We start from the raw sequence: 25,093 nt of genomic DNA, 5'->3' as shown, positions 1-25,093 counted from the left end.
ATAGCAGAGAGCTGGCCTGGAAGAGGGGCAACAGGGATAGAATCCGGCGCCCCAACCAGGACTAGAACCCGGTGTGCCGGCGCCGCAGGCGGAGGATTAGCCTGTTAAGCCACGGCGCCGGCCTTTCATTTGAATTTCGATCAGAAATCATTAAGATTAATTTGTTATAGATACTACCGTAGATGACGTCAAGAAAGCTAATTTACCTTTGGGTGGCCAATTTTTTTATATGTAATTGTGTACAAAAAGATTTAATCTTACATGTAACAACAATAATTTGGGGGCATGAGATGCATATAATAGATGTTTGTCTATTTGCCTTCTGGGGCATACATTTTTGAAGAGTTTACAGGCTACAGTGGATGTAGCACTTTTTGAAGCATCAAAATGGTGATTTTATTTTTAAAAGATTTTATTTATTTGAAGGCAGAGTACACAGAGAGAGAGGGAGAGACATTACAATCTTCCATCCACTGGTTCACTCCCCAAATGTCTGCAATGATTGGGGCTAGGCTAGGCGGAAGTCAGGAGCCAGGACCGTCCTCCTGGTCTCCCACGTAGGTGCAGGGGCTTAAGCACTTGGGCCATCCTCTGCTGCTTTTACTGTGTGAATTAGCAGGGAACTAGATTGGAAGTAGAGCAGCAGGACTTGAACCTGGCGCCCCTATAGGATGCTCGTGTTGCAGGCCGGTGGCCTTACCTGCTATACTGCAACACTGGCCCCAAAAATGATGATTTTAAATGTCTGACTCATTTCTACTTTTTCTTTTCTTTTCTTTTCTTTTTTTTTTTTTTTTGACAGGCAGAGTGGACAGTGAGAGAGAGAGAGACAGAGAGAAAGGTCTTCCTTTGCCGTTGGTTCACCCTCTAATGGCCGCCACGGTAGCGCGCTGCGGCCGGCGCACCGCGCTGTTCCGATGGCAGGAGCCAGGTGCTTCTCCTGGTCTCCCATGGGGTGCAGGGCCCAAGCACTTGGGCCATCCTCCACTGCACTCCCTGGCCACAGCAGAGAGCTGGCCTGGAAGAGGGGCAACCGGGACAGGATCGGTGCCCCGACCGGGACTAGAACCTGGTGTGCCGGCGCCGCAAGGCGGAGGATTAGCCTGTTGAGCCGCGGCGCTGGCCTCATTTCTACTTTTTCAAGCAAGCTCTTGGTGAGATTAATCACAAGATTGAGTATAACAGATAGGGATCTCTGCTCCTAAAATGTTCCTTTTTTTTAAATTTTCATTCAGCTGGTAACTTGCTTCCCTTCTGCATATATACTTTATATTCCATTTATGAAACTGGATTTTATTTGAATTTCCATGTTTTAACATTTTCATGTTTTGTGCTAGCTAGGTTATGAAGTTTCAGCAGATATGGCATTTTGCATTGTTTCCTAAGTAGCAAAATTATGTCTAATGTTTTAAATACTCGTATTAAACAATAATGAACTAACTGGTTACTTCTGGTGCAGTTTTATATGACTTCAAGGGAAATCCGGCTGAGACAAAAGATGAAGCATGAAAAAGACAGGTGAGTTTGGTAGCTCCTCCCTTCATATTCTCTCTAGCCCACTGTCACTCAGCCTAGGTAATGCCTTAGGAATTCTGTTTTTTTATGATATTCCTTTTGTTGATAAACATAAAACTATAGGAAATATCACTGCAAGGAAAAGAATTGGAAAAACATCGGGTAACAAAAACAAGATGCTCCTGTTCTTTAGGCACTGTTTCCTCTCGAAATAGCAACTGAAAGCGACTGTTTCAGTAAATGGTGTCTGTTTGTTTAAAGATTGCTGCTGTGTGACCACTACAGTCGTCGAATCTCACAGGCGTACAGTCTAATGAATGAACTGTTATCTGAATCAGCTCAACTACCAGGACCCACACAGAAACCATTGCCTTCCAAACCCAGCACTGTTCAGTCTCCCAGATGGCAACACTGCCCTTCTCCAAGAAGGTAAGACAAGGTTGTCATGTCATTTGGGAGTAGTTAGCCCTGAGCAGAAGAAATGTACTTTGTTTTTTTTTTTGTTTTGTTTTTGTTTTTGTTTTTTACAGGCAGAGTTAGACAGTGAGAGAGAGAGACAGAGAGAAAAGTCTTCCTTCCGTTGGTTCACCCCCCCCAAATGGCTGCTACAGCCAGCGCTGTGCCAATCCGAAGCCAGGAGCCAGGTGCTTCCTCCTGGCGTGTGCAGAGTCCAAACACTTGGGCCATCCTCCACTGCCCTCCCAGGCCACAGCAGAGAGCTGGACTGGAAGAGGAGCAACCAAAACAGAATCCAGTGCCCCGACCGGGACTAGAACCCGGGGTGCTAGTGCCGCAGGCAGAGGATTAGCCAAGTGAGCTGCGGTGCCAGCCAGAAGAAATGTACTTTGTGACCAAGTTCTCTTTATTTGCATCTAACTTGTTTAGAGTTACGATGACAGAAAAAATAGCCCCATAAATATGAGGTTTTTGTAAGTTTATAGAATTATTAAGGAAACAGGCAAAAATGGTATTAATTTTCTACCTAAGCTATAATAAAGCACTTCAGTATATCTGTTTTGCTTCTGTAATTTTCCTACTAATTGCTCTGCTTGTTTCTTGTCCTTGTCCCTCTCATCGAAGCAGTCAGTCCCCATTAGCCAACCACTTCTGCTTCCCTCCTCACACTGCCTAGTTACTCTCTCACTCAGTTACAGATATCATTACGTATTTTACTTTCAGGGGGCTTGGATATAGTCTATTAGGCAGGAATTATTAAACATAGGATGCTAAAGAAAAGTATTACCAGTGTATACGTGAATCAATAGTGTAACTCATAAATAATTATGTGTCAATTTAAAAAAATTGGAGGGGCTGGTGCCATGGCGCAGTAGGCTAATCCTCTGCCTGTGACACCAGCATCCCATACGGGTGCTGGTTCTATTCCCAGCTGCTCCTCTTCTGATCCAGCTTTCTGCTGTGGCCGAGGAAAGCAGTCCTTGGGCCCCTGTACCTGTGTGGGAGACCAGAGGAAGCTTCTGGCTTTGGATCGGCACAGCTTCAGCCATTGCAGCCAATTGGGGAGTGAACCAACAGACGGAAGACCTTTCTCTCTGTCTCTCCCTCTCATTGTCTGTAACTCTACCTCTCAGATAAATAAATGAAAAATCTTAAAAAAAAAAATTCCTATGACAAATAAACATGCAAGTTATGTATCGTGACTCATAAGGTGATTATGAATTTTCAGTACATATTAAAAATTACTGCCTTTGCCAAAAATAAATGATTAGATTAGAATTATTACTCATAAAAGTTAAGTGGCTAGAGGAAATGCCACTAACACAGACTTGACATAACCAGATCCCTTTCGTGTAGTTTGGAATCGACTGAGAATACCAGAGGTTCCTTTTGAGTCTTTTCTAGAATGTAACAGGGATTAAGCACATGAATAACTGCCAGCTGTGTAAAGATTGAAATGGGAAGAGATAACTAAAAAGTTCTGTGAATAAAGGAATGGGGTTGAGATACAAGAGACACAGTCTTTGTTGAGTGTTCTCTACGTTAAAGGTCACTAAGGTACAGAAGAAGCAGTAACAAGTGGATGGGGTTGTTAAAATATTAAAGTGTAGCTGACAGGAAATTTTAGGAATATCACAATGCTTTCTACTTTTAGAGAGACTCAACATGGTCACAATTGTCCAGTAAATCGGCCTGGAAAAGCCAGATACACAAGGAAGCCAAGTTGTACCAATAAGGGGCAACCATTTGGGCAACCTCAAAGCTTACCTTGGCCACATGGTAAGAGTTCAAGATTTTTTTTTTTTTTTTATTGTGTAATTTGGACCTCATCTCTGTGTTTTCATTAAGAAAGTCTATGAATCTTAGCAAAAAGGAACTCTGATTTCAGCAGAAATCGAGGTATTAATAAACACTTAGTTGTACTAGGATTTTGTACTCTAGCTTTGGAATCAGAAGGCCCTCGGAATCCTTTTAAATTTTTATTTTATTTTATTTTATTTATTTGAAAGGCAGTTATAGAGAGGGGAAGAGACACACAGAGACAAAGATCTTCCATCTGCTGGTTCACTGCCCAAATAGCCACAAAGGCTGGAGCCGGGCCAGGCTGAAGCCAGGAGCCTGGAACTCCAACCATTCTCCCACAAGTGTGGCAGGGGCCAAAATACCTAGGCCATCTTCCTCTACTTTGCCACACACATTAGCAGACGGTTGGATCAGAAGTGGAGCAGCTAGGCGTCAAATCAGTATTCACGGGGCTGGCGCCGTGGTGCAGTAGGTTAATCCTCTGCCTGAAGCGCTGGCATCCTATATGGGTGCCGGTTCTAGTCCCAGCTGCTCCACTTCCAGTACAGCTCTCTGCTATGGCCTGGGAAAGCAGAAGATGGCCCAAGTCCTTGCGCCCCTGCACCCACATGGGAGAGCTGGAGAAGCACCTGGCTCTTGACTTCGGATCAGCACAGCTCTGGCCGTAGCGGCCATTTGGGGAGTGAACCAATAGAAGGAAGACCTTTTTCTCTGTCTCTCCCTCTCACTGTAACTCTAACTTTCAAATAAAATAAATACAATCTTTTAAACCAGTACTCACATGAGATGCTGGCATCACAGGCAGTGGCTTAAGCCACTGTGCCACAACACTGGGCCCCAATTTGGAAGTTTTTTTTTTTCAAGATTTATTTATTGGGGCCAGTGTTGTAGTATAGTGGGTAAAGCCGCTGCTGCACTAGTGGCATCCCACATGGGTGCTGGTTCAAGTCCTGGCTGTTCCACTTTTGATTCAGCTCTCTGCTAAGGCCTGGGAAAGTAGTAGAGGGTGACCCAAGTCCTTGGGCCCCTGTACCCATGTGGGAAGACTGAGGAAGCTCCTGGCTTCAGATCGGCACAGCTCTGGCCATTGCGGCCATTTGGGGAGTGAACCAGTGGACAGAAGACAAACCTCTTTCTCTGCCTCTCCTTCTCTCTGTGTAACTCTGACCTTCAAATAAATAAATAAATCTTTAAAAATATTTATTTTATTTGAAAGAATTACAGAGAGAGGGGAAAAGACAGATCTTCCATCCACTGGTTAATTCCACAAATGGCCACAATGGTCAAGACTGGGCCAGGCCAAAGCCAGGAGCCAAGAGTTTCATCTGGGTCTCCCATGTGGGTACAGAGGCCCAAGGACTTGGGTCATCTTCTGCTACTTTCCCAGGCACACTAGCAGGAATTTGGATTGGAAGTGGAGCAGCTGGGACTCGAACAGGTGCCCCTGTGGGATGCTGGCACTGTGGATGGTGGCTCAGTCTGCTGCAGCACAGTGCCAGCCCCTGGAATCTTTTTAAAGTAGTGACTGTTCTGTAATAATATGAATTAAATGTAACTTACTCAGTGGTCTGTTTCTCCGTTTGTACAAGTCAGGTCTGATGGATTACAGGATCGATATATCAGAGGAATGCTAATAACCTCAGTTTGAAATACCAGGTTTTTACCTTTGAACATCTGTTTCTACATTTGAAGACATATCTGTTATTTATTGCCAGCCTTTCTTTAGTAAATTTTGCCATATTTGGCTTTGGATCACTACAGTACAATGTATTCATAATATGATTACACATTGAAAATGTATGCAGCTAAAATCTGTAATAACTAGTTTTATGTGCCAAGTTCTATTTAAGCTCTTTAATGACAACCCTATGAAACAGGTACTGTCATATGCTCCTTTTAAAGAAGAGAAAACCAAGGCAGAGAAGTCTTAAATAACTAGCCAGGATCAGACAAGTAGGAAGTAGCAGATCCCTGATTTAATCCCAGTGTGGGTCCAGAGTCTGTGTACTTGGAATCCACTGACTTAATTTGCAAAGTTGAAATCCCCATAAAATCCAGTCCTTTAGGTAAAGTCCTTCATAGTTTAGTTAACAGAAAAAAATTGTTGACCTATTTGAGACAGAGACAGCTCCCATCCTGCTAGTTCATTCCTCAGTCCACCGGGAGCCAGGAACTGAATCCAGGTCTTCCACATGGTGGCAGGAACCCAGCTACTACTGCCTCAAAGGGTCCGTGTTAGCACGCACTTGGGGTCAGGATTGCAGCTGGGTGTTGAACCCAGGTCCTCTGATGACGGAATAGAGTCTTCACTGCGAGGCTGACAACCTGGCCCAACTCTTGGTTTTGATAATTACAGTGAGGAAACACTGCTCTCTTTTTAAAGCTAAAATTTCAAACCCAGGGAACTATGCTTTTTAAACAATTTTCTTTTAAACTAAGTATTTTCTAAAATTGAATAAATATTTAAATTGGCAAGGGTTTTAAACATTGAACCGTCATTTCATACTATCTGATGAACAAGTCTTAAATTATATCGGAATAGGTCGTCCTACTCCTGGGCCCAGAAGACCTCGGTTCCCCTCCGACCCGTGCAGGGAGGCGCAGACCCTCTCCCTCCTGGCCTTCCAGGCGGCACGTGTTACCCTCTGTCTCCTCTGCTTCCGTTCCCCTGACATGCACGCCATTTTCCAACCAAGTGCCATGTTTTTGTGCTCCCATTCTTTTTTTTAAAGATGTATTTATTTATTTGAAAGTCAGAGTTACACAGAGAGAGGAGAGGCAGAATGGGGGGGTGGGGAGTCTTCCCTCCGCTGGTTCACTCCCCAATTGGCTGCAGTGACCGGAGCTGAGCTGATCCGAAGCCAGGAGCCAGGAGCTTCTTCTGGGTCTTACACGTGGGTGCAGGGACCTAAGCACTTGGGCCATATTCCACTGCTTTCCCAGGCCATAGCAGAGAGCTGGATCGGAAGTGGAGCAGCCGAGACTTGAACCAGCACCCGTATGGGATGCTGGCACTGCAGGCAGTGGCTTTACCCACTATGCCACAGCGCCAGCCCCTGTGCTCCCATTCTTTACCTGAAATTCTCCTGTATACCTGGAATGTCTCATTTCTGTGATTGATGTCATCTTTAATCTTGATTCTGTAGTTGTTCTGATGTGATACGATCAGTTTTAAATTCTACATCCTCATTTCAAAATTGGGACTATTACTTGTCTGAGGCTATTACTTGCATGGCCACAATACTATTTTTCTGTCCTCTGAGCCCTTAATCACATGTTTATGTCCCTCTTGAGCAATGCAACAACAGGTTTGTATTGTAGTCGCTTCTTTTAACTTTTTATCCCTGTGCTAGACTAAAATCTTTGAGCGTAGCCACATTCTCTTTCTCAACTATTATCCCTCACACTGAACAAATGAAATACTCGAATAACTGAAAAAATGCCTACTTAACATTTTTGCTTAAAGATAGCTTTTTGTAAGCAATAGTATCATGTGAGTATATTAATGGACTAGTATAATAGTTTTGTACTGTGTCATAACAGCACCATATTATCCTAGATAATGCAAAGATAAGAGAGGCAAACTGGAGTGGCTCCTCTAATTTCTCTGAGTGCCTTGACTTGGGGCCTGTCCCACATCCAGAACCCCCCATTTCACTTGGCTACACTGAGAGTCTTTAGGTCCCCTGATATGGGCGAGGAGCGGGAGGGAAGCCCAAATTTGACCTCAGGGCTTTCCTAGATAACAATACAGATAACCTGGGCTCTCGTGGGATGCACTCAGTTGTTACGCTGATTGTGACAGGAGGCTACATCAATTTAAAAATTGACTGTAGTTTGGAGCTGGCATTGTGGCACAGCAGGTTAAGCCACGTCTCATATGAACACGGGAAAGCAGTGAATAGCTGAATACTTGAGACCTTGCCACCCATGTGAGAAACCTGGATGGAGTTTTAGGCTCCTGGCTTCAGACTGGCCCAGCTCCAGCTGTTGCAGCCATTTGGGGAGTGAACCAGCAGATGGAAGATCTCTCTCTCTGTATCTGCCTGTCCTCCCTCCATCCCCGACTGTCACTTTAAAATAAAATAAAATCTTTAAAATAAACAAATGAATAAATAAAAATGCATAAATATTTTGGGAAAACGGATACGCACATGTAGAAGAGTGATATTAGGCCCCCTATTAAAAACACAATGTTGGCCAGCGCCGTGGCTCACTTGATTAATCTTCCACCTATGGCGCCAAGTTCTGGTCCCGATTGCTTCTCTTCCAGTCCAGCTCTCTGCTGTGGCCCAGCAGGGCAGTGGAGGATGGCCCAGGTGATTGGGCCCCTGCACCCGTGTGGGGACCAGGAGGAAGCTCGGATTGGCGCAGCACCGGCTGTGGCAGCCATTTGGGGAGTGAACCAACGGAGGGAAGACCTTTGTCTCTGTCTCTTTCTCTCACTGTCTACAACTCTACCTGTCAAATAAATAAATAAATAAAATTTAAAAACACAATGCAAAGGCTATATAATTAGTAATGAATCATCATAGGCATAAAAAAGAAAACTTTGTGGTCTGCAGTCATCTAGAACTACTTTCATGTTCGAGTTCTGGAGCTCACTTTGTGCCCTGGCTGTGTCACTGAAAACCTTCCTCAGGGGCCAGGATTGTGGTGCCGTGGGTTCAGCCACTGCTTACAGCCCTGGCATCCAGTGTCAGAGCAGCAGCTCTAGTCATGGCACTTTAGTTTCTGATCCAGCTCCCTGCTAATGCACCTGGGAAGGCAATGGAAGATGGCCCAAGTGCTTGGGCTCCTGGCTTTGGCTTGGCCCAGTGCTCGCTGTTGTAGGCATTTGAGGGAGTGAACCAGCAAATGGAAGCGTTCTGTCTTTCTCTCTCTGGATACAGTCACTCTGCTTCTCCAATAAACCTTAAAAAGAAGAAAGCTACATCAAAGGGTTGTTGAGGATTATAAATAAGACATTTTGTATAACAGAGAATAAATGGTTGCTATTAATTTTAAGAAAACTTGATTGAATGTAGCAGCAATTTATGTAGGTGTTTACTGCTAACAGTTTTGTTACGTCCCTGGCTTTTCCAGTCGCCAGAGATATTGTCAAAACACATTAGCAATTTGAGAAACGATGCCAACTTTCAAACTAGGGTTTTCCCTTTGCTTTGCTTTCTTGATTTAAATAAAATACCATTTATTGGGCCCTATTGTGAGCAGGACTTGGGAGCAGATGTAGAGTTTCTGTCCTCAAAGAACTTGCCAATAAGATTGAAAAATCATGCATGCCTATGAAAGGCTGAAAAAGTTTGTCTTTATAGGAACTACCACTTTCACCATACAGAGAAAAGCTGGTGGAGCCAGAGTGGCAGGAAAAAAGGCTGTGAGGTCTCCGGTTACCTTCCGAACAGGTAAGGGATAAAATAAAAAAATACTAAATTTGTAGAAATTTCGAGTATTGGGGCCAGCGCCACGGCTCACTAGGCTAATCCTCCGCCTGCGGTGCCGGCACACCGGGTTCTAGTCCTGGTCGGGGCACCGGATTCTGTCCCAGTCGCTCCTCTTCCAGGCCAGCTCTCTGCTATGGCCCGGGAGTGCAGTGGAGGATGGCCCAAGTGCTTGGGCCCTGCACCCGCATGGGAGACCAGGAGGAAGCACCTGGCTCCAGCCTTCGGATCAGTGCAGTGCGCCGGCCGCAGCGGCCATTGCGGGGTAAACCAATGGAAAAAGGAAGACCTTTCTCTCTGTCTCTCACTGTCCACTCTGGGCTCAGATTGAAGGGTGGTTGTGTGGTACTGCAGTTCAGAGGAGCAGCTCTGGTGCTACTGCATTTGGAGTTGTAGTTCACCGCCTACTCTGTAGCCTCAGGTAAATTTCTAGTCCGGCTATGTAAACATTAGTTTTTCTCACCTGAAAACTACATTTTGTAACAGTGAAGATGCACCAACTATGGTAGGTAGATAGAGCAACTCCTACCCCCATCTTACAGCAGGGGAAACCGGCTTCAACAACGTGTTTGAATCTTAGAATATACTGTACTTCCTCTAAGATGCTGACCGTTGTGTCACGCCTTATGTGTATTATCTCCCTTGATCCTCACAATAACCCAGTGAGGTCGTGGAGTTATCCTCATTTAAAGAACTAAATTTGGCTAAGGATAATGACGACGAGCAAACAATGATTTTTTAAATATATACTACGAGAATGATGAGAAATAGCAAACAGTCTCGTCCTGCTTTTATGCCTGTCTCTCCACTGCTGCCGCCTTTCTGGGTACCGTCTCTCTCCAGCAATGTCTAATTTGCTAGTTAACCCATCAGTCAAGTGTTTAATGTTGATGGATGTAGTTTCTAGAAGTTCTGTGAGGGGTCTTCAGAAAGTTCATAGGTAAATGGAATGAAAAGATAGATGTATTTTTCACAAACTTTTTGAAATACTGTTGTATTTGGTCCTTTTCTTTTCTTTTCTTTTTAAAGATTTATTTTATTTGAAAGGCAGAGTTTACGGAGATAAGGAGACAGCCAGAGTTCTTCCATTCTTTGGTTCACTCTCCAAATGGCCACAACAGCTAGGGCTGGGCTAGGCTGAAGCCAGGAGCCCAAGGACTTGGGCCATCTTCCACTGCTTTCCCAGGCACATCATCAGGGAGCTGGATCTGAGGTGGAGCAACTAGGACTCGAACTGGTGCCCATATGGGATGCCAGTGTTGCAGGCAGCGGCTTTACAACTGCTGTACCACAATTCCAGTCCCTGTATCTGGTCCTTTTCCATTCTTTTCTCCATGCACGCATTATAGGATCAGTTTGAATTCTAGAAGCATTATTTCCTGTGCTTTTAATTATATAGTCCTAGGCTACTTTTTTTCTCTCAAAGTGCCTTATTTTATGTTTTTGTAAAATACTTTCTAGTTTAGAGTACTCTCAGCTTTTCATTGTTTTCTAAGTAAACATCTAACAATGTCTAGACCAGCAGATAAAATACCTCAAAATATGATGTCCTTAGAAACAGTTGAATGGCCTGCACTGTGGCGTAGCAGGTAGTCACCGCCTGCAGTGCCGGCATCCCATACGGGAATTGGTTTGAGTCCTGGCTGCTCCACTTCCAATCCAGCTCTCTGCTGTGGCCTGGAAAAGCAGTAGAAGATGGCCCAAGTCCTTGGGCCGCTGCACCCATGTGCAACACCTGGAAGAAGCTCCTGGCTTCAGATTAGCACAGCTCTGGCCTTTGCAGCCAATTGGGGAGTGAAGCAGCAGGTGAAAGACTTCTGTCTCTTTCCCTTTCCTTCTCTGTGTAACTCTGACTTTCAAGTAAATAAATAAATCTTAAAAAAAAAAAATAGTTGAAAGTATATATAATTTTATTATATTGTTTATAAGTACTCCAGAGAGATAAGATTTTATGTTCTCTGAAGCATATAAAGATATAGTGTGAAACCTTGCCTATAGAAAGCTCAAGAGATCTGTTTCTTTTATATAGTGGTAGCTCCACCTCTGAGGTAGGAGGTTAGACTGTGGCCCACTGAATGACACAGGTCGGGCATGAGTAGAAGCAGTTTTGTCTTGAGGGTGGTGGAGGTAAGGGGTTTAGTTTTATGATTTCTTTCAGATTTCTAAGACTAGTAGGTACTGTTTGGCGATCTGTTATAAAGGAACAGAGTGGCAGTGTGTGCTGGCCTACATAGCAGTAACACATCTGTCAGCCTGGTTTTGTCGTGGGGTTTCTTTTTATAGAACTTACCTTTGACCATAGAGAGCATTCACTGATACATATATGTTGTCCATGTAAGTAGTAACTGAAAGAGAGTGAGGTGATGGTAGTTAGAAAACAGACTGTAAATGAAAAACTGTTACAAGAGACCAAGAAGGTCATTATTTACCAATAGTATATATATACCCAACATTGGAACATCTAAATATATAAAGCAACTATTGGTGGACATGAAGGGAGAAATAGCAATACAATAATAATAGTAGGGCACTTTAGTACCCCACTTTCAACAATGGACAGATCAACCAGGCAGAAACTTAGTAGGGAACTGAACCATACTTTAGGAAGAAATTATACAGAACTTCCCATCCAACATCAGTAGAATACACATCCTTCTATAGTATATGTGAAACATTCTCCAAGGTAGACTATATTTGGAGACATAAAACAAGTCTTACAAAATGTAAGAAGACTGAAACTATTGTTTGCAATCACAGTGGTATGAGCTTAGATACTAATAACAGATACATGGAAATTAGACAGCATGTTCCTAAACCAATAGATTGAAGAAGAAATATGATGGGAAATTTAAAAATACCTTGAGATAAACTACTGTGGAACCAGCATACCTTTTGGCTGAAAGAAAGTTCTATGAGGGAAGCTTATAGCAATAAATTTACATTAAGAAAGAAGATTGGGGGTCAGCACTGTGGCGTAACAGATAAAGCTGCTGCCTGCGGTGCTGGCATCCCATATGGGCTGTGGTTTGAGCTACTCCACTTCCAGTACCACTCTCTGCTATGGCCTGGGAAAGCAGTAGAAGATGGTCCAAGTCCTCGGGCCCCTGCACCCACGTGGAAGACCAGAAGCAGCTCCTGATTCCTGATTTCGGATGGTCCCAGTTCCAGCTGTTGTGGTTATTTGCAGAGTGAACCACTGGACGGAGGACTGACTCTCTCTCTCCCTCTGCCTCTCTGTAACTCTGCCTTTCAAGTGAATAAATAAATCTTAAAAAAAAAAAAGAAAGAAAGAAAGAAAGAACGCAGATTGGGCTGTGGCATAGCAGGTAAAGCTATTACCTGTAACACTGGTATCCCATGTGGGCACCATTTCAAGTCCCCATTGCTCCACTTTCCATCCAGCTCCCTGCTAATGCTCCTGGGCAAGCACTGGAGGATGGCCCAAATCCTTGGGCCCCTGAACCCATGTGGGAGAACTAGAAGCAGCTCCTGGCTCTTGGCTTTGGCCTGACCCAGCTCCGGCCATTGCAGTCATCTGGGGAGTGAACCGGTGGATGCAAGATCGATCTTTCTCTCCCTCCATCTCTCTCTTTGTAACTCTCTGCCTTTCAAATAAATAAATCTTTTAAAGGGGGGGGGGGCAGACTTTGTGATACATTGTGTTAACCTGCCACTTTGGACACCTGCATCCCATATGGGAGTGCCTAGGTTTGAGTCCCACCTTCGTTTTCTGTCCACCTTCCTGCTGATGTGCACCCTAGGAGACAAACGATGATGGCTTAAGTACTTAGGTCCCTGTTACCCACATAGGAGATCCAGATGGAGTTCCTGGCCCCTGGCTTTGGCCTGGCCAAGCCCTGGCTGTTGTTGCCATTTGGGGAAGAAACCAAAGGATGGAAGATCTTTCTTTCTTGCTCTTTCAAATAAATAAAAAAATAGACTAACATTATGCTTCAACAAACTAGAAAAATGACCTACTAAGGTTGGATCAGGAAGATAGCCTAGAACGACCAGTAAGAGACTGAAATAGTAATTTTAAAACTTCCAACAAAGAAAAGCCCAGCAGCAGATAGCTTTATAGCTGAAGAAACAGTAAACTTCCAAAGATGACCATCAATACTTCCTAAACTCCCGAAGAAACTGAGTTGGAGGGAACACTCTAAACAGGTTTCATGAGGCCAGCATTACCTTAACAATACCAGACAAAGCCAGTACAAAAAAACTACAGGCTATTATCTCTGATGAACACTGATAGAAAAATCCTCAATAAAACATTAGCAAAATTACTTGAACAGTATATCAGAAAGATTATACCTCATGATCAAGTAGGATTTATCCCAGCATCCAAGGCTGGTTTGATATACACAAGTCAGTCAGTGTAATATATCACATAGTAGACTGGAAGACAAATCACAAGATTTTATCAGCTTTTCCTGATACAATTTCTTAATGGTTTATGTATAGAAGGAAAGTTTCTCAGAAATGATAAAGTCTTCCCTGTAAGATGTGGCACGTGGGCTAGGATGCTCAATCACACCAGTTTTATGTAGTATTGGAATACTGTCAAGCAATATCAGAAAGGAAGTAAGATTGTCCATACTTGCAGATGACATGGTCTTGTACGTAAAAACCCTAGGAGCAGCACCAGAAATGGTTTGATCTAACAAATGAATTCAATAAAGTTGCAGTAAATATAATCAACATGCTGAAAAATCCATGGTGGATTGGGCATTTAATCTTTCTGTTAAGACACTTGCACCTCCATTAGAGAGGCTGGATTCTTTTTTTTTTTTTTTTTTTTTTTTTTTTTTTTTTTTTTGACAGGCAGAGTGGATAGAGAGAGAGAGAGAAAGGTCTTCCTATTTGCTGTTGGTTCACCCTCTAATGGCTGCTGTTGTCAGCTCATCGCGCTGATCCAAAGCCAGGAGCCAGGTGCTTCTCCTGGTCTGCCATGCGGGTGCAGGGCCCAAGGACTTGGGCCATCCTTCACTGCCTTCCTGGGCCACAGCAGAGAGCTGGCCTGGAAGAGGGGCAACCAGGATAGAATCCGGCACCCCAACCAGGACTAGAACCCAATGTGCCGGTGCCGCAAGGCGGAGGATTAGCCTGTTAAGCCACGGCGCCGGCTGAGAGGCTGGATTCTATTCCTGGCTCCAGATTCTGATTGCAGCTTCTTTTTCATGCATACCCTGGGAGGCAGCAGATGATGGTCGTTCAAGTATCTGGGTCCCTGACACTGACATGGGAGATGTGGACTGAGTTCTGAGCTCCCGGCTTTGGCCTGCCCCAGTGCCAGCCATTACAGGCACTGGGGGAATGAACCAACAGAGTGGGGGAGTGTGCTTTCTCTCTCTCTGCCATAGAAATAAACTAGGCCAGTAAAGCCATTGTCTGCAGCACCAGTATCCCATACGGGTGCCAGCTCAAGTCTCGGCTGCTGCACTGCCACTCCAGCTCCCTGCTACTGGCCTGAGAAAGCAGCAGAGGATGGCTCCAGTGCTTGGGCCCTTGCACCCATGTGGGAGACCCAGAAGAAGCTCCTGGCTTCAGACCAGCTCAGCTCTGGCCATTGTGGGCATTTGGGGAATGAACCAGTGGATGGAAGACCTCTCTCTGTCTCTAACTCTGCCTTTTGAATCAGTAAATAAATCTTAAAAAAAAAAAAAAAAAAGTAAACAATCTAACCAAGAAGGTAAAAGACTTATACACTGAAAACTATGAAACATTTATGAAAGAAATTGGAGCAGACATAAATAAGTAGAAAGATAGTCCATACTCATGAATTGGAAGAATTAGTATTATGAAAATGTCCATGCTACCTAAAGCAATATTTACTTTCAGTGCAATCTCTATCAAAATCCAATGACATTTTTCTCAGAAAAAAATCAATCCTGAAATTCACATGGAACCACAAGAAACCCCAGATAGCTAAAGCAACCCTGAGCAAAAACAACAAAGTGGGAGGTGTCGCACTCCTGATCTGAAAATCCAAATCCAAAGTCACAGTAATCAAACAGTATGGTACTGGTCTAAAACTGACAGAACAGTGGGACTCAGTAGAATCCAGATTTAAACTCAGATATTTATGGTGAATTTTTTTTTTTTTGACAGGCAGAGTTAGAGAGAGAGAGAGAAAGGTCTTCCTTTTTCCATTGGTTCACCCCCTAAGTGGCCACCACGGCCAGCACGTTGCAGCCGGCGCACCGTGCTGATCCAAAGCCAGGAGCCAGGTGCCTCCTCCCGGTCTCCCATGCGGGTGCAGGGCCCAAGGACTTGGGCCATCCTCCACTGCACTCCTGGGCCATAGCAGAGATCTGGCCTGGAAGAGGAGCAACCGGGACTAGAACCCAGTGTGCCGGCGCCGCAGGCGGAGGATTAGCCTATTGAGCTGTGGTGCTGGCTGGTGAATTAATTTTTGACAAGAGCTTCAAGAAAACACCACTGGGGAAGGATAGTGTCTTTGGTAAATGATGTTGGGAAAACTGGATCCTTATGTGCATCATCAACTCAAAATAGATGAAAGACCTAAACCAAAGACTCAAAAGCACAACACTCCTAAAAGAAAACAGAAGAGCTCCTTGACATTGGTTTTGGCAATGATTTCTGGGATATCACACCATATTTATCAAGAATTCATACAACTTAATAGCCAGAAAACATATAACCCTACTAAAAAATGAGTAAAGAGACATGAATAGGTATTTCCCCAAAGATAACATGGAGTTGGCCAACAGGGGGCCAGCCTCATGCCAGCATCCTACATTGGAATGCTGAATGGAGTCCTACCTTCTCTGCTTCTGATCCAACTTCCTGCCAGTGTTCCTGGGAAGACTGCAGAACATGACCCATATACTTGGTCCTGTCCACCTGTGAGAGACTAGGATGAGTTCCTGTCTCATGGCTTCAGCTCCTTACAGTCATCTGGGGGAATAGGCCAGCAGATGGGAGATTTCTCTGTATCCTCTCTCCGTTGTTCTGCCTTCCAAATACATACATGAAATGCAGCTTTTTATAAGAAGTGGCCTGGAGGAAAAGATGCTTAACACCACAAATCATCAAGGAAATGCAAATTAAAACTATTCACGCATATAAAAATTGTGTGTGTTTTGTTTTTTTTACAGGCAGAGTGGACAGTGAGAGAGAGAGAGACAGAGAGAAAGGTGTTCCTTCCGTTGGTTCACCCCCCAGAGGCCGCTCTGGCAGCACGCTGCAGCGGGTGCACTGTGCTGATCCAAAGCCAGGAGCCAGGTGCTTCCCCTGGTCTCCCATGGGGTGCAGGGCCCAAGCACTTGGGCCATCCTCTACTGCCTTCCCGGGCCAAAGCAGAGAGCTGGCCTGGAAGAGGGGCAACCGGGATAGAATCCGGTGCCCCAACCGGGACTAGAACCCGGTGTGCCGGCGCCGCAAGGCGGAGGATTAGCCTGTTAAGCCACAGCGCTGGCCAAAATAGTGTTTTAAGATGAGATTACAGGGGCCTGTGCTGTGGCGGAGGGGGCAAAGCCACCACCTGCAGTGCTGGCATCCCATGTGGGATGTAATTATGGAGTGGATTAAAGTTATAAAAACTGTAAAAATTATAAAGTTGTAAAAATTAAAAGGAAGGAAGGAAGGAGGATTGTGGAGGGATGGAAGTATGGTTATCTTAGAATCATACCTATGAAATACATGAAATCTGTTTTCTTAACAATTTGTTTAAAAACTTACATCCTGTTTCTTTTGGATGCAACATTCCAGAAACTTTGATAAGGTTCTTTAATAATGTATTGAGGTCTTCCATGTCCCTACCTGTTTTCTGTATAGTTCTTACTTTGTTTGCAGAGAGAGGATCATTAAATGTCCAACTTTGGGGCTGGCACTGTGGCATGGTAGGTAAAGATGCCACCCTCGATCCGGTTCGAGTCCCAGCTGCTCCACTTCCAATCCAGCTCTCTGCTATTGCCTGGGAAACAGTAGATGGCCCATGTCCTTAGGGCCCTGCACCCACGTGGGAGACCCAGAGGAGGCTCCTGGCTTTGGATTGGTGCCGCTCCGGCCATTGTGGCCATCTAGGGAGTGAACCAGCAAATGGAAGACTTCTTCTCAGTCTGTCCTTCTCTCTGTAACTCTTTCAAATAAATAATCTTGTTTTTTTTTTAAAGTCCAACTTTAATTGTAAAAATACTTATTTGAAAAGCAGAGTCGCAGAGAGGGAGAGACAGTGTTGAAGAGTCCATGTGTGTTTTTTTTTTTTTTTTGACAGTGTGGACAGTGAGAGAGAGAGAGACAGAAAGAAAGGTCTTCCTTTACCTTTGGTTCACTCTCCAATGGCCGCCGCGGCCGGCGCACTGTGGCCGGCACACCATGGCCAGCACACCACGCTGATCCGAAGCCAGGAGCCAGGTGTTTCTCCTGGTCTCCCATGCGGGTGCAGGGCCCAAGCACTTGGGCCATCCTCCACTGCCTTCCCGGGCCACAGCAGAGAGCTGGCCTGGAAGAGGAGCAACCAGGACAGAATCCGGCGCTCCAACCAGGACTAGAACCCGGTGTGCCGGCGCCACAGGCGGAGGACTAGCCTAGTGAGCCGCAGTGCCGGCTGTGTTTTGTTTTTATCTGTGGCATTTCCTCACTTAACTCTGTCGTCCTCATATTTATCATTACTTAAAGGTAACCAAAATTCAATTTTTATTTTTAAAGATTTATTTATTTATTTTAAAGTCAAGAGTGAGAGAGAAAGAGGTCTTCCATCCACTGGTTCACACACACACCCCCCAGTTGGCCGTAATGGCCAGGGCTGCACTAATATGAAGCCAGGAGCTTCCTCCAGGTCTCCCATGTGGGTGCAGGGGCCCAAAGACCTGGGCCATCTTCCACTGCTTTCCCAGGCCACAGTGGAGAGCTAGACCGGAAGTGGAGCAGCTGAGTCTTGAACTGGGGCCTACATGGGATGCCACACCTCTGGCCAGAGCGTTCACCCACTGGGCCACAGCCCAGTTTTCATATCACATGTTGACAGGACAGGAAATTGTGAGGACTCTAAAGTGAACTATATCCAGAACTCATAATTGAAATATTAGGTAAAATCTGACTGTATTAGCTAAAATGATAAAAGTCACAAATCAACAAATTAATGAATAAGTCAGTCTCAATGTATGCTTTGTTCTTTTCCCTTTAAAGGTTCTAATGATCCATGTCATAGTCGGCAACATACAAAAAAACAAGGAAGTGCTGGGCTTGTGCCTCACACAAAGCAGGTGTGTATAGAGTATGAGAGAGAGGAGACCGTGGTGAGTCCCTGGACATTACCCTCAGAAATCCATGAGATTCTTCAGAGGAGGCACAGTTTCCTTTCACAAGTAAGCACTGTTCCAGACTGCACTTTTTCCTAGTGGAAAGTCCATGTTTTTCAGGGTTGTTTTTGGAGGGGAGGGGAGTGCAATGTAGAAATAGTAAATGATGTTAGGTCAGTTTGAAATAGTGAATTGGGGCTGACGCTGTGGCGTAGCAGGCAAAGCCACCGCCTGCAGTGCCGGCAACCCATATGGGCGCCAGTTTGAGTCCCAGCTACTCCACTTCTTATCCAGGTCTCTACTGTGGCCTGGGAAAGCAGTAGAAGACAGCCCATGTTCTTGGGTCCTTGCACCCACGTGGGAGACCCAGAGGAGGCTCCTGGCTTCGGATTGGTGCTGCTCCGGCTGTTGGGACCATCTCGGGAGTGAACCAGCAGATGGAAGCTCTCTCTCTGCTTCTGCCTCTCTGTAACTCTGCCTTTCAAATAAATAAATAAATCTTAAAAAAAGAGAGAAAAGAAACAAAGAAATAGTGACGCAAAGTAGCACTCTTCTGGCTTAGTACTGAAGCATTTATATTTCAGAATTTTTCTGACCCTGGAGACAGGCATTTGGTGCGCAGTCAGGATGCTGCTGGAGATGCCCACATCCCATTTTGGAGGGCCTGGAACTGAGGCCCAGCTCCACTTCCAGTCCAGTTTCCTGCTAATGCATACACTGGGTGGCAGCAGGTGGCTCAGATATGACCTGAAATAAATTCCAGGCTCCTGGCTTTAGCCTGGGCTGCCCCCAGCTATCCTAGGCATTTGAAAAGTAAACCAGCAGGTGGAAGATCTTTCTCTTTGCCTTTCAAATTAAATTAAATTGAAAATTAAAATATACACATACAAACACACACACACACACAAAGAAATGGAAAACTTAACTAAAAAACAACATAAACACAGTAACAGCTGTATTCAAGGTACCAAAATCGCTTCTGTCCACTCTGACGACAGAGGTCAGGTAATGTTCAGCTTACTGTCAGTGATGACACAGAGTCTGGGAATGTGCAAGTCTCCTGTCGGTGCAGATGGGAAGGACAACCACAGCCCTGGTTCCCTCCACATTCCCTTCAGCCCTTTGATAGGCAGGCAGCTTTTGGCACCTTCATTCATGTTTTAGTTTTTTCTCAGGGGCTGGGACCACAACTGACTGTTCTTGCAATTTGCTAGGACTTGTCGTCGACTGAAGAGGCAGAGCCGGAGCTCCCCGCTGGGCTGAGCGGCACGGACAGCGCCTCTGAGAGCACCGGCAGCGTCCTCAGCAAGCTCGACTGGAACGCCGTCGCGGACATGGTTGCCGGCGTGGAGGAGGAGGGCCTGGCTGTCCACTGGGCCCCAGACTTGTGAGGATGGGCGGGCCAGCATCTCAGTGATGTGATGCTAAGAGATTTGGGGGTTTAAGGGAGAGCAGCAATGAAGGAAGCAACAAGAATTTGCCACCGACAGCCATTAGCTACTTCAAAAGGGATAATAAACATTTCTCAATAATTTTGCCTATACAGGAAAAGCAAAGGTTAACTCAAGACATTGTGTGTTTTTTCATTTGACTTGTCTTTAGATATAATTTTAAAAATAAATAGCTTTCATGCCAAGTTTACATAATATTAAACTACTTTTAATAAAAATCTTGTATCTTGCCTCCTCTTTTACCACATTCTAAGTTTTGAGAAACAACCTTTTATGGATGAACCTGGCTGGAAGAAAAAATTCTTTGAGAAGAATCTCAGTCTCACATGAGACACTGAATAATGAGCACCATTTTAAAACACTGTTTTTGAATTTTATCCTGAAATTCACCTATGTGAGGCTTGGCCCAGGAGGGAAAAGGTACCAGGTATCTTCTAGCCAGTCCTGAAAAGCCAAGTTTCACACAGGCCATGTGGACCTTTTTGCTCTTTTGCTTTGTAGCCATACAGCTTTATAGTAACAACCAGGGGTGCTTTTGGTGGGGAAAAGAAAGGGAATATGATTCCCTGCTGTTCAGAGCTTATCTCTGGGGTTGGCACTGTGGCATAGCAGATAAAGCCGCCATCTGCAGTGTTGGCATCCCATATGGGCACCGATTCCAGTCCAAGCTGCTCCACTTCTGATCCAGCTCTCTGCTATGGACTGAGAAAGCAGAAGATGGCCCAAGACCTTGGACACCTGCACCCACCTGGGAGACCTGGAAGAAGCTCCAGGCTCTAGGCTCCTGGTTTTGGATCAGCCCAGCTCCAGCCATTGCGGCCATTTGGGGAATGAACCACCAGATGGAAGACCTTTCTCTCTCTCTCTCTGTCTATAACTCCACCTGTCAAATAAATAAATCTTTAAAAATAAAAGCTTATTTATTTATTTATTTATTTGACAGGTGGAGTTATAGACAGAAAGAGAGAAAGGTCTTCCATCCGATGGTTCACCCCCAAAATGGCCGCAACGGCTGGAGCTACGCCGATCCAAAGCCAGAAGCCAGGTGCCTCTTCCTGGTCTCCCATGCAGGTGCAGGGGCCCAAGCACTTGGGCCATCTTCTACAGCTTTCCCAGGCCACAGCAGAGAGCTAGATTGGAAGAGGAGTAACCAGGACAAGAAACCGGTGCCCATATGGGATGCCGGCACCGCAGGCGGAGGATTAACCTAATGTGCCACGGTGCCAGCCCTGAAAAAAGCTTATCTTAATCATGGTAAAAACAATTATGCAAAGAGCAGGTAGTTTTTGGCAGTACATCCAAACAAGACAGTTTTAGAAATAATTTTTATGAGAATTGACTTAAAAACCAAGACCTTTCAATCATTTGTGAATTTTTGGTGGAAGTATCAAAGGATACTGTTATCTGAAAAGACTGTTAATTACTATTTTCTTTTCCCGTTATATGTCTGTATGAAGTGACATTTTTCTTCATCTACCTAAACCAAAACTGGTATATATTGCAACAGGTTGAACACAGAAGCATGTATAGAAATTCACCCACCTTACCCACTAAGCCACAGTACAGGCCCTGAAAATAATTTTTTTTAAAAAGAACAGAGTTTAGGAACTATGGCCCTAGGTCTAATGATATGGATGCTTCCATAATGGGTCAGTCAGTACTGTCCCACTTTACACAGCTGCCATGAACCTGCCCTAATTAAGGAAGCTGCTTCCCAACCAACGCTGCAGTCCAGGCCACTGAGGCACCTGCAGATATCACCAACACTGATTAGAGCTGAAGAAGCTACACAGACACTACGTAAATTGCCAACCTAGATCCACAGCCAATATAGTATATCCAACTAACACCATAGAACACACTGCCAGCACAAAGTCTTCTACTTGAAAAACCATTCTATAAAAGCGGAAGAAGCAACTGACCAACCAGATGTCCAAAAATCAACAGTAAGGGCACAGAAAGCATGAAAGAATTAGCACGACCACCGAAGGAAATAACTCCAGAAACAGATCACAAAGAAACTGAAATTGATGAATTGCCTGACAATTTAAAAAATATTTTTAAATATTTTTGTACTTATTTGAAAAGCAGAGAAATGGGAGGAAGGGAGAGGGAGGGAGAAAGAGAAATCTTCCTCTTCCATCTGCTGGTTCACTCCCCAAATGGCCACAATGGCCAGGGTCGGGCCAGGCTCAAGTGAGGGGCCATGAACTCCTATCTTGGTCTCTCACGTGGGTAGCAGGAAATGAAATACTTCAGCCATCATCCACTGCTTCCCAGGCACATTAACAGAGAAGTGGAGTAGCCAGGAATCGAGCACTCCTATATGGGATAAGGGGTTCCAGACCAGCAGCTTAATCTGCACCAAATACCCCCACCCCCAAAATTTTTTTAAGGAAACAATGAGATACAAGATAATACAGAACGCAATTCAACAATTCTAGGAAGACAGTTCATGATAGGAATGAGGAATTCAGCAGAGTTCATAAACTAATCTGAAATCTTGAAGCTAAACAATTCAGTAAATGAAACTAAAAATATATGAGCACATTAGCAGTATTGAGCAGGTTTCAGAACTTACAGATTTTTTTTTTTTTTGAAATCAGACAAAGTTAACAAAGAAAACTTTCAAAATTTACAGGACACTATTAAATGAGCATTATGGGTGTTCCAGAAGAAGGAAAAGGCATAGAAAACTTTCCAAATCTTGAAAAAGACAAATAAATCCAGGTGCAGGAAGCCCAAAGGATGAGTCTTCAAGACAACTGTCAAAAAAAAAAAACAAAAAACAAAAAACAAAAAAACCCAAAAATAAGATACAGAATTTTAAAAACAGGAAAAGTGTCAAGGTACTCACAAAGAAAGCCACATTAGATTAACAGCTGTAACTCTACAGGCCAGGAGAGAATAGGATGAAGTGCTCAAAGTCCTCAAAGAAAAAAATTTGCCAACCAAAAATACTATTACCCAGCAAAGCTATCCTTTGGCAGTAAAGGAGAAGTAAAGACTTTTCACAACAAGCAAAACCTGAAGGAGTTCACGGTAACCAGAAAGGCCCTACAAGAAATGTTAAGGGAGTCCTTTGTTAGAAGTGATGATGATCACTACCATTATAAACACACAAAATACAAATCTTCAACAGCAGAGAAGATAGACAAAAAAGAAAAATATAATATTTCTACTCTTTTCTGGATTTGATCTGTTGTGTACTTAGTTAAGGTTTCTTCACCTATATTAATTAGTACTGTTGTTCTGCAATTTTCTTAAATTTGGTAGATTTTGATATCAGGGTTATGTTGATCTCTTAAAATGATTTGGATGGCCAGCACTGTGGTGTAGTGGGTTAAGCCGCTTCCTGCAGTGCTGGCATCCCTTATGGGCACCAGTTCAAGTCCTGGCTGCTCCACTGCCAATCCAGCTCCCTGCTAATTTGGGAAAACAGCAGAGGATGGCCTAAGTCCATGGGCTCCTGCACCCATATGGGAGACCTGAAGGAAGCTCCTGGCTCCTGGCTTCAGACTGGCCTAGCTCCAGTTTTGCAGCCATTTCTGGAGTGAACCAGTGGAAAGAAGATCTCTCTCTCTGCCTTTGCCTCTCCCTCTCTGTAACTCCACATCTCAAATAAAATAAATAAGTCATAAAAGAAAAAAGGACAGCTGGAAAGTGTTCGAGCTTTCTGTTTTTTCAAATAACACATTGTGCTATTATTCTTTAAATTTTAGTAGAATTCACCAAACTACACAGGCCTTATCTATAGGAAAAAAACTTTTTTTAATGCTTTTTTTTTTTTTTTTTTTGACAGGCAGAGTGGACAGTGAGAGAGAGAGAGAAAGGTCTTCCTTTGCCGTTGGTTCACCCTCTAATGGCCGCTGCAGCCGGCGCGCTGCGCCGGTGCACCGCGCTGATCTGAAGGCAGGAGCCAGGTGCTTCTCCTGGTCTCCCATGCGGGTGCAGGGCCCAAGCACTTGGGCCATCCTCCACTGCACTCCCAGGCCATAGCAGAGAATTGGCCTGGAAGAGGGGCAACCGGGACAGAATCTGGCGCCCCGACCGGGACTAGAACCCGGTGTGCTGGTGCTGCTAGGCAGAGGATTAGCCTATTGAGCCATGGCGCTGGCTAGCTTCCTTTTTTCTGTTGTCCCACCCTACAGATTCCAGCCACTGACTACCCTAACTCTGATTTCTGCTTCCTCTGCTCAGCGGGAACATGTGGTCTACTTGGATACTAGCTCACTGTGGATGTCAGGATGATATCCTTAAACATACAGCTAACGCATTCATGAAACTCACCTCTGGAGCTTCCCATCTCTTGGGAATCCTGTTTTGTGCTGCATGTTGTCCAGCATCTAAAAGAAGTTGCCCCGCTATACTTTGTCGAATTTTATGATTAATGTAGTTTGGCTAGTGAGGTACCAGTTTCTCTGTCATAGTTGGAAGTAGAAGTCTTACTGAGTTTTATGTCCACACAACACTCCTGAAAATAAAGAAATGAAGAAGGGAGAGTATTAGTAGAGGACTAACAATCCTAGGAGATATCCAGCCTCTAGTTATAATGTGCTATCATTTTCAAACAATGAGATATGACAACTTTGTTCAGGATGTCTGAACATATAGGAAACATTTTTTTTTTTTTGGACAGGCAGAGTTAGACAGTGAAAGAGAGAGAGAAAGAAAGTTCTTCCTTCCATTGGTTCACCCCCTAAATGGCCTCTACGGCCGGTGCACTGCGCCAATCCGAAGCCAGGAGCCAGGTGCTTCCTCCTGGTCTCCCATGCGAGTGCAGGGCCCAAGCACTTGGGCCATCCTCCACTGCCTTCCCGGGCCACAGCAGAGAGCTGGACTGGAAGAGCAGCAACCGGGACTAGAACCTGGGGTGCTGGCGCCACAGGCGGAGGATTAGCCTAGTGAGCCGTGGCGCCGGCCAGGAAACATTTAACTGAATGTTTTAGACCCTCTGCTTACAAGGAAAGGCCCAAACTTCATGTTCTCCATACATGAAGTAAAAAGCAGTTTGTTTTTTAAGATTTATTTTCTACTTTGAAAGATTCATTTTCCACTGAGACAGAGGGGGAGAGAGAGAAAGAGAGAGAGACGGAGACAGAGAGACAGACAGACAGAAGGGGAGAGGGAAAGGGAGGGAGAGAGAGAATGAATATCTTCC

General features: G+C 44.6%; 1 protein-coding gene across 7 annotated transcripts in view; it reads left to right on the top strand.

Moving 5' to 3' along the window:
* Positions 1 to 20,119, top strand: part of CPLANE1 (ciliogenesis and planar polarity effector complex subunit 1) — a 137,380-nt gene extending 117,261 nt beyond the window's left edge. For 5 of the 7 annotated variants that reach the window (XM_062212626.1, XM_062212627.1, XM_062212623.1 and 2 more), the window contains 6 exons: positions 1,460 to 1,518; positions 1,777 to 1,944; positions 3,626 to 3,750; positions 9,090 to 9,179; positions 18,369 to 18,547; positions 19,696 to 20,119. In XM_062212626.1, the coding sequence (XP_062068610.1) occupies positions 1,460 to 1,518; positions 1,777 to 1,944; positions 3,626 to 3,750; positions 9,090 to 9,179; positions 18,369 to 18,547; positions 19,696 to 19,872 (798 nt within the window). In that variant the 3' untranslated portion in view covers positions 19,873 to 20,119. Of the gene's footprint in view, positions 1 to 1,459; positions 1,519 to 1,776; positions 1,945 to 3,625; positions 3,751 to 9,089; positions 9,180 to 18,368; positions 18,548 to 19,695 lie in introns of those variants that run through there. The other 2 variants (XM_062212625.1, XM_062212628.1) reach the window with 2 other exon arrangements.
* The last annotated feature ends 4,974 nt before the right edge of the window (positions 20,120 to 25,093 follow it).

Source organism: Lepus europaeus, chromosome 15 (genome assembly GCF_033115175.1).
Source record: "Lepus europaeus isolate LE1 chromosome 15, mLepTim1.pri, whole genome shotgun sequence".
In the NCBI taxonomy this organism is placed as follows: Eukaryota; Metazoa; Chordata; class Mammalia; order Lagomorpha; family Leporidae; genus Lepus; species Lepus europaeus.
This window is presented reverse-complemented; position numbering and strand designations above follow the sequence as displayed.